The sequence below is a fragment of the Corvus brachyrhynchos genome, unplaced genomic scaffold (genome assembly GCF_000691975.1).
Source record: "Corvus brachyrhynchos isolate BGI_N302 unplaced genomic scaffold, ASM69197v1 scaffold56, whole genome shotgun sequence".
NCBI lineage: Eukaryota > Metazoa > Chordata > Aves > Passeriformes > Corvidae > Corvus > Corvus brachyrhynchos.
In genome coordinates this window covers 4259910-4269445 of record NW_008238664.1, presented here as the reverse complement: position 1 = coordinate 4269445, position 9536 = coordinate 4259910, and the positions used below count along the sequence as shown (strand labels likewise).

Genomic DNA, 9536 nt, shown 5'->3' with positions numbered 1-9536 from the left:
TGCTGAACCTCTCATCTGCAGAAAGCATGGCTTCATCCTTATCACACCATGGGAAGAGTCCCCAAGCTATGCTGTGCCCCTGCCATGCCTATGCACAGGGTGGCAATGCTAGATGTCATGTTTACTATTATAGATACAGCCCTAAAAAGAGAGTGATGTGATCATCCAAAGCAGACTGGCTTTGGGCAACACAGGACTTCAAGAGAGACCTAGCTGCAGAGTCTCAAGTTGCTTGTACACCCCAAGTGCTCCTGCCTTTCAACTAAGCTCTCATCTTTTTCTTCTTCCTCAACCCCACAGTTCCTAGCAGCCTAGCCTCTCTCTGCATGGGTACCTAGGACACAGGACCTGGCAGAGCCTCATAAATTATGAAGTAAAACCAGGAGGTATTGCTGCTGTAGGAGGAAGTCCCTGTTCTCCAGCTGCTCTGCAACTGCTTAATGCGAGGAACTATCCCAGCCAGGCCTGCAGGGAATCCTGTAGTATTGTTGGTGCTTTGTGTTACTCATGGCCAAGCCTGGAAGTGAGGGCTCAAAGGCTGGGTCCTTTCATCCCAGACCTTCCTGGTAACTGCTGTGCACTGTGGACAGGGCAGATCCCACCCTTCCGATACCCACCACGCACAGCATGCTCAACAGCAGCAGTCATTGCTGCCAAGGCAGCATTAGACTGAGAGAGCCCCTGAGGCCGCTGTGCAGTAACATCAAACATGCCTGACTGCCTCAGACTCCTCAGAGTCTAGCCTCAGTTTAGACTGAGGAGTGCTCAGGTTCATTTGGGCCAAGTAAAGCAGGAACGAAAGCAAAGTGCACACAGCCTTAGCATCCCACACTCCAGCTGGACACTGCTGCCTCCCTCAGCTCTGGATGGAACAGGCAAAGCACAAGGGGCAGAATAAAACCAGACACCTCTGGGTTATTGCCCTCGTGTGCCACAGCACAACACTTTGTGCTTCTGCAGTTACTGGAAGAAAGGATTTGGATGAGGAGCCCTCTACATGCTCTGTCACACCCAGCAAGGCAGCTTTTCTACTGTCTCCATACAGCAGCAAGAGGTCCCAAGAAGATAACAGGACTAGGAGCAGCCTCTACAGAAGGCTGCAGCCAAAGTTAGCACAGCTGAGGGCTTTCCCCTCACTGGGTTCACCTAGCACAGCCACTCAATGCTGTCTGATGTCAGCCAGGGTGCTTAGTTTAGGCGGGGATAGATTTAATCAACCTGTTTTATTCAGGCAGTGTAATGTGTCAGTCCAGACCTCAACAGTGTGTGACCTTGCCTAAGGGACCCTTTTACTCTCCCCCCAGTGACAATTAGTCCTAATGCCTCCTCCTGCAACTCTCCTTGGATTTTTAACCTTCTGCATTTCCAGGTTTTAATCCTCACCCTCTTCTCCATCCATGACTTTCGAGGCCAAGACTGGGACAATTGCATCCACTTACGGTACTCAAGTAAAATTGACTACCCTCATCCACCCACTCCCAGCAAGGTGCCCAACCCCTGTAGGCTTGCAATATTAAGCAGATTAGATTTTGAGACTTAGTACATCAAAATTTATTTATTGATTGCTTTTTCTGTATCTTTGAGATGGAGGTGTCAGAGGAAGTTATTCCCAGCTGAGGGACTGGAGTGTGAAGTCCCCTTGTGTATCAAAGTAGTCAAAGACAGAGAGATTAAGCCGGTTAGGGAACGTGAACTGGTGGCCTGGCAGGTGGACTGTCACATCATTTTGGTTGACACCAAAAGTGATCTGCAACACAAATGGAAAAGTCAAAGAAAGTTTCCTCAAGCCTCTACCCTCTGCAGCACTGCTGTGCCACCCTCTGCTTCTTAGGGTGAACAAGCTCAGTAGAACAACCTGTTCATCAACAGTCCAAGTGTTATTCTGGTCTCCCAAGAGATGCTCATTCCCTGCTCTGTTCAGTAGTAACATCTCTGAGCCAGATGGAGCTCGCACTTTTGATCCCCACCCTCCAACAATGCTCAGAGCTCTGAGTGGTGGCACTGGCCAAGCAGGAGAAGCCAGCCACCTCCTGTACAGACAGCCCTGAGACAGCCCTTGCAGCTGGATGTCCTGTGCCAAACACCCTCCCTTCACCAGAGCATGTGCAGAGAGTATGTATACACAAATATATGCATGCCTCACCTCTGCTGTGCCCCCTTTCTGGAAAGGAAAGACAGTCTCCCTGTGCTCTGCACCCCACTCTTCCACCTTCTTTGAGTTGCACACGATAGTGTTCACATCGCCGTGAGCATCAAAACGGGGATTGAAGTGAAGTCCAAGGAGGGTAGCATCCTTGCCCAGATTCATCACAAAGCTGCAGAGAAAAGACAGACATCAATACAGCTAAAAAAGAAATAAAATCAATACTATGGTAGCATGTTTCTCATTACCATGAGCATCCCTGGGTCTGTTTCCTCAAGCCCAGGGTAACCTAAGAGAAGCCCTTTGCTAAATTACACAGCTTCCTTAAAAAGATGGTGCTATGGCAGTAAGGGGTACTTTCCTCTTCTGGGGTGATAGGCTACAGAGTGCCATCCCTGGGAGAGACACCACTTGTTTCCCCAAAGCTTTTAACAAGAGAATGGTTCAGCATACAGAGCCCTGAACAGGATAGTCATACACCCAAACCAATTCCCAAGGAGTCAGTTGCTTTCCATAGATTTCCTTTCAGTCCTGAACAGTTAGCTAGTGCTGCATCCTGTCTGACAGCCACTGCCTTCTCCCCATCCTGCAGGCAGCTGAAATAATTATCATGTCATTAGCACTCCCAAAGTATCTGCAACAGCAGTGGGAGGAAGCTTTCTAGCCTAGTGTCCACCTTGCCTTCAGGCCTCTTACCCAGATGAGAGGAGGCATATTATTTGGCAAGAGAAAGCCTGAGAGGCTTCACTCAGACAGTATCAAACTTCAAAGGCACTGGGAAGAGCTGGGACATGTTTCCTGGAACACCGCTAGTGCTGGTACAGCTGCTATGAGCTCTGCCTTACCTGCAAAGGGGCCCCCCCAGCCACAGACCTGCACAAGGGCTGGGGGCTGCTGCAGAGGCTTCCCTGGGAAACCCAGCCACCCTGATTCCTGCACATTTAGGGGTACATTTCCACTTAAGCCCACCTGCCTGCTCACCATCTTTCTTCCTTCTTTCCCCACTACCACATGAGAGGCAACTCCTCTGGGGCACCATAAATGTCCCTACTCCTGGCCACCTTCGTGCAGGGGAGAGGATGTGGTGGAGCAGATCAAACCAAATCTCAGTATAGCCACAGCTTCCATTTCCTTTACCCTGCACTAGAGAGGATGTGGTCACTGCCAGTGTGCGCAGCTGGAAGTTCACATCTGCTTTGGCTTAGCCCCTTGGCAGTACTGTGTCTGCAATGTGCATTAGGTGATGACTCACTGGGAACCACTGCTGGCGTTAACCTTTTCTCCTCTTCTTCCCAAGGGACAGAATCCTTTTGCAGACCCTCAGTGTGGTGCCTGGACAGCACAGCACAACTCACCTCTTGGCATTTGGTGCAATTTTCCCCTTGACAGTGAGGCGCTGGCCAGGCTTGAGACCCAAGTTGGTGCACACTGGTCCCTGGGGAACGTGAAAGCAGAGACTTTAGCTCAGTACCTGCCGGCTCACTTGTTCTGGCTTGGCAGCTTTCCCTGCTGCCTTTCAAGATACGCTTTGCTTTGGACCCATGGAGAAACAGGGAAGCTCCCTTGCCCTAGGGCACTGCAGCAAGGACATCCCAGAGAAGTTACCCCAATCACATGGTACATTTGATTGGAGCTCGATTTCCTAATCTTTCTCCTGCTGCTCTCATCAACATATCTGTATTTCGCAGCAGTGAAGTGTAAGCACCTGCACACTCCAATCACACCCACCCCATCCTAAACACACCCATGTGCCTTGCGGGTCTCGTGTCATCCCACACAACTCTGTCTGGGATGGAGCCTCTACTCCCTTCCCCTAGCTCATGTTTGAACTTCAAGCCTTGCCCAGGTCCAAGGGCTCAGACACCTTGCTCCTATCTCCCAATGGCTTGAGTTGTTTTTTTTTGTTTTTTGTTTTTGTTTTTTTTTTTGTAGGCTCAGTATTTGCAAGAACATTCTGCTCCACATAGACACCTTCCCACCTCCTTCTCTCTAGGAGGGCCAAAGTACCCTCGCAAACCCATGTGTGCTCATTTTTCATCACAGCAGAGGCAAGACCTCAAGAATACTGAAAATCTTTTCCTATCCCACCTTAAAAAATAAGCTTGCACTTGGGAAAATCCCAGCTTAATCACCCTCAGCCTAATGAAAGGCAAATTAATCAAAGAAATGCAATCACTCTTCTAACGCAAGCAGCTCCCTAGCAGTCACAGAATAGTTAGGGCTGGAAGGGATCTTGGAGATCAAGTCCAACCCCCCTGGTAAAGCAGGTTCACGTAGAGCAGGTTGCAGAATGTCACGTCCAGGTGGCTTTTGAATATCTCCTGAGCAGCAGACTCCACAACCTCTGTGGGCAGCCTGTTCCAGTGCTCTGTCACCCTCACACTGAGGAAATTTTCCCTCATATACAGCTATAACTCCCTGTGTTTCAGTTTGTACCTCCTGCCCCTTCCCCTGTTGCTGGGCAACTCTGTAAAGAATCTGGCCCCATACTCTTGATACGTGCTCTTAAGATAACCTCTCTAACCTCTTAAGATATTTGAACGTAGTCCTTGACATTCACAGAACACTTCTGTAAGGCAAATTCCTTCCAAGAAAGAGAAGAATAACAATTCAATGACTCATGAAAACTTCAGCCAGAAAGCAAGCAGCAAAGCTGCCCAGAGAAGATGCTCAGACAGCAATAAATGTTACTGCAGCAGCTTCTCCAGAGCAGAGCTGCAGTAAAACAGGTTACCTCAACTTAGGACACAAGCCAGCACGGATCCCTGCAGGTATAGCCCCAAAGGGATGCTACAGGAAAAAGAACCAGTGCTGCCAGAACACAAAACAGCAGCCAGCCCTCCATAGTGGATACAGCAGGGATTGTTCCTCACAGTAGCAGGCACTCAGCTCTAGAAGACCCTCTGACACTGGGGCTGATGTGTGGGTGGAGAAGACTAGCACAAGCACCCTCACACCAAGCCAACATTCCCCACAGTCCTCCCTCCAGCAAAGCTGCCCCATCCCTTTCTCTACTCACACAAGACATGGTGCCGCTCTGCAGGGCAATGCTCCTCTCTGCCGAGGTGCAAGGGTCCCAGGCGAGTAGCTCCTAGAGCCACTCCCTTGCCTTTAAATAGATGGAGAACTGAGTTGTCCCAGCCCTTCTCCACCCCATGAACCAATGGGGAAGGGTGGCAGGGGTTGGTTTTGGGAGGAGGGAGGGTCTATTAGACAGAGCTGCCTCCTCCCACCCTCACCCCGCCTCCTCTCCGGGATGTTTGAACACAGCCCTTCCAAACCGGCTGCGGGCCATTCCAGGAGGAGATCCAGCTGTGTGTGGCCATGAATCCAATGGAAAATAGTTTTACAATGAATGTTTTATTATCCAAGGCTTTTATCACTACATGGAAAATGGTCATATAGATTGAGACTTGGCGGGAAGGGTCTGTGGTGAAGGCTGGGCTCTTCAGCTCTAGTTAAATCAGGAGTAGAAGAAATGTCATTGAGCATACACAATGCCTCAGAAACTCTTTGTGGACCAGGTGAAACCCCAGTAACACAGGACTGAAGCTGCTTCCAGGGTCACCCAACTGCACTATGAATCCTTTCTGTCCCCAGAGACTGTCCAGCTGCTGACCCAGCCTTTACCACCCACTTTTGTAGGTACGGGATCCAAAGGAGGGAAAGCAGTCCTTTTTCTACAGAACCCATAGGCACTCTCAAAACTGTGCAGTTCATCTTGGGGCAGAGTAAGCCAGGAGGAAGCCACCTTGGAAAGTTGGGGAGAAATTATCTGGGAAAGCACTGTGCCTGGCTCTTGCTCGTAGTCTGAACACAGTTAGGGGCCTGAGGAAGAAGGGGATAGGGGCAAAATGCTTCTATGACAATAAGCCACAGGATCTGTATGTCTTTTATCTGCCTCCGTGTTCTCTTTATGGGAAGTATGAATCACTCTGGGTGAAAGGATTCCTTTGGAAAAAGTTACCCAATTACTACATGGCTCAACTGTAATTACACTGAAAGAGGAGGGAAAAATTCAGGCAGTGTGCCAAGCCTGTGGCTTAGAGCTCTCCTTGTCTTGCATATTTGTCTCTAAATCACAAGACGCTCTGTGATTTCCTTAAGAGGCCCAGAACTGAAACTCTTGGAAACAATTTTTTCTTCCATGTCTGTGAGGCCCATCAGTTCCCCCTCTGCTGAGGACATGAGAGTCCCCAGCCCTCTTACCCCCGTCAAGTATGATCCCTGAGGATGACACTACTGAGTATTTCCAGTTGATGCCATCAATGCCAGCAGAGGTAGCAGGGAGACCCTCTTGCCCGCCTGCTGGGGAGGGCAAAAACAGGCTCCAGACTTTGGCCAGGTTGCTGATCATTCCATGACACAAGGGGGCTAGAGTAAAGGCCAAAGTGGTCTTCTCTGCTCTGACATGCCTGCTCCCTCTTTCTCCTTCTGGTCATTTGCCTCAGGGTTCAGCTCTTGAGCCTGATCAAGGGATCATGTGGTACAGGATGAGAAGTGCTCCATACTAGGAGGAGAAAAAGTAAAGAGAGTCGGCTTCCCTCCACTCAGAATGTATGTGTTATTAAATCAATTCCTTTCAAATCCAAGATTTTGTGAGACTAAACCTCAGACAACTCTCCAAGTACCTGAGCTGCTGCTGGAGCCATGGTCTAGGGGGCTGGACTGGGAGGGACTGTTGGATGGGGAAGGGAAATGTGTAAATATTTGCCCTCTTGGAGATGGAGGTGGAGGGGGCCATTTAAAAGGTATGGGGTAGGTTCTGTGTTTTCTGCAGCATTTCTAGCAGCTGGGCCCTGTGACCAAGCCTTAGCAGCCACCAGGTCCTTGAGTTAGTCTGTCCAGGGACCTTCCTCCAAATGCTGCTGGGGAGATTAGAGACCAGCTAATGGCTAAGAGATGATAATGAAGGAGGGGCTACCATTCCAGAGAAGGTGCTGAAAGGGCTGTTCACATCAAGGAAATCCAGGTTTCAGGCTTGAGTCTACCTCAAGCAGCCTGTATTTGTCTGAGAGAAGTCCAGGTGTCTCCACTGGCTTTCATGAAACCTTGAATTAAATGGCATTAGCACAACAGGCTAATACCACAGGCAAGGGGGCCATGGGGCGTTCCATTGCCTGCAGGCCATGGGCCACCTCCGTCAGGACAATGTCACGTCTCCATTCCTACCTCTGGGTTGGAGACACTGTGATGAGATGACAAACTCTAAAGCTCCAGCATCAGCACCCTCACAAGGTATGGCTAAGCTGAGGGGAGGAAAGGTCCCTACTCACCCTGGTGTCACACCCGGCAGGGATGGTGTCCCCAGGTGTACTGACACCTACTCCACCACACTGGAGACACAGAGGTGCTTGCCTGTTATTTTCAGGAGCAATGTGGTATAGGAAGAGTCATTGTGGGTTGAGAAGGGCAGAGCCAGGCTGGCTAGAGCTGGAAACCTTCACCACCTGTCACTTCCTTCCTTATCAGTGTGTGGTGGGCCAGCCAGCCAGCGGATGTGCCAGCAATGTAGCAGCCCATTTGATCTGCAAAGGATGCAGATGAGGAAGATGAGCACAGATCACAACAGACTTTGGTGTTATGGGCTTATCCTGCTGTGTGGGAACTCAACAGTGGGACAGGGCTCTTCTCCTCCACCATTCCTGCCTGTCCTCACCAGGAGAACTCTCCTGCATCACATTTCAAATCCTAGCTTTGTATTAGAGGGAGAGTCACTGATCTGCATTGTAACTCGGGGAGAAAAGATCTTCTTTGCACAGTCCAAAGGGAGTGAATGGATATGATGCTGTTGCTCTTGTCCACGCCAGACTCTTGGCCAGAGGGAGCCACGAGTGTGGAGAGAGGAGTAATGACTGTGGAATATGACTTCAGCAGTGCCTCACTTCTGGTTATGAGGGTGAGGCAGGTGGCGTTTGCATCTGCACCTGCTTTCTGCAGGCTGGGGTTGTGTCCTGGACAGGACGGGGCCAGGAAAAGGGGGTGTAGAAGAGACAACTGCCATCACAGGGGCAGACCAAATTCACCAACAACACAGATGTCCAAGCCCAGGCATCACAGCAAAGACCCCACCAAACATGTCCTATGCTAGGGGTAGGCATCCCACTCCAGTCCTGACCATAGGCACCTCCAGTGTGGACTGTGCTGCAGTCGCCTGGCTCCTGGGAACAAACAACTCACTAACCTCTCGCTAGCCTTTCCTTGCACAATCTGCTCACTCGTCCTTGGAAAGTGCAAATTGCCCTTGTGAGCAATCCCAGACAGTGCTCAAAAAACTTTTAATGCCTTTGGGGCCTGGACTTATCCCCTAGTGCTGGCTGTGACCAAACATTCTCACAGAAGGGGCCAAACATCCCTGGCTGTCCCTAGGGCTGTTCATGGTGCTCAATGTAGTTCTTCTCTCAGGGCCTCAGCATGCTTCCTCCAGTCTCCTTGACACTCAAAGAGCCCGGGCTGATCTCTCTATGCTGAGATGGCACGTTTTCTGAGGATCACAGCCTCCCTCATGGACATCCTCACACCTCCCAAACTCCAAGCTGTAATACAGCTTAGGTTGAAAAGGGAAACATGATTGCTAAAATAGAGTTTCATCATTGTGAGTTGCTTTGATTAAGGGCATGCCTTCTGGTCTAGCTGATAGGCACTGGTATGCCTCAGCATACCCAGACTGGTCCTACGTGCTGAGGGCTGGAGTCCAGCTACTGCAGGTTGTGGGGTTGAGTTGGATCACTGGGCTGAGCCATTGGGTGGCTCTGAACAAGGTGGTTTGGCAGCTGCCAAAGGAGAAGCCCAGTCAGGCAAGTGTCTGAAGCAAAAGAGGGAAGATCTGCCCCCAGATCTTCTTGTGAGAGATGCAGCAGTAGATAGGGCATCCTGAGTGATGACCTGGGAGGAATGAAAAAGGGCCTGGCTGAAAAGTCTATGGACTATGTGTCCAAAGCCCACTTGTACACAGTGCTCTTCAGCTGGCAAAAGCCTGTTTTGGCTGCTCTTGCAGTGATTTGCAACATCTTTCCACTGCAAGAGAGCCTTTGTACCTGTTCAGCCACTTCGTGTTATGTGGCCTGTTGTATTTTAAACTAAGGATTAGGTGTGCTAAACTCAGATTTATTATCTTGCAGACACAGAGCCTCACATCAGGAATGAGCCACAGCAGGATCTCCAAAGCTTTGACTGCTGAAACATTTCCAACCACATCCAGTTTCCTGGATTAGGAGCCATCTGTGAGGCTCCAAATCCTGCTGACTCCAGAATCTCTGCCTTCATTAAGTCAGTATGGAAATGTGTTCCCAAGTGGTGAAGATAATCCTGCAAATGTTATCAAAGGGTACCTGGACAAGTGATTTAGCTGGATGAGCCTGAAGTTACAGCTTGGGGAAGCAGGAAAGACTCA

The 9536-nt window shown here is 50.0% G+C and overlaps 1 protein-coding gene across 1 annotated transcript; it reads right to left on the bottom strand.

Moving 5' to 3' along the window:
• Window positions 1–1535: 1535 nt before the first annotated feature.
• Window positions 1536–5269, bottom strand: LGALS1 (galectin 1). Its single transcript, XM_008636435.2, has 4 exons — window positions 5163–5269; window positions 3499–3578; window positions 2144–2315; window positions 1536–1747 (listed from the first exon to the last, which is right to left on the bottom strand). The coding sequence occupies exons 1-4, from the start codon at window positions 5169–5171 to the stop codon at window positions 1604–1606; spliced, it is 405 nt and encodes a 134-aa protein (XP_008634657.1). The 5' UTR covers window positions 5172–5269; the 3' UTR covers window positions 1536–1603.
• Between the last annotated feature and the right edge of the window lie 4267 nt (window positions 5270–9536).

Coding starts and splice junctions, on each gene's coding strand:
- LGALS1 (XM_008636435.2), bottom strand. Junction 2,316..3,498: donor ATTGCACCAAATGCCAAGAG/GTGAGTTGTGCT, acceptor TTTTCTCTGCAG/CTTTGTGATGAATCTGGGCA. Junction 1,748..2,143: donor AGAAAGGGGGCACAGCAGAG/GTGAGGCATGCA, acceptor TTTGTGTTGCAG/ATCACTTTTGGTGTCAACCA.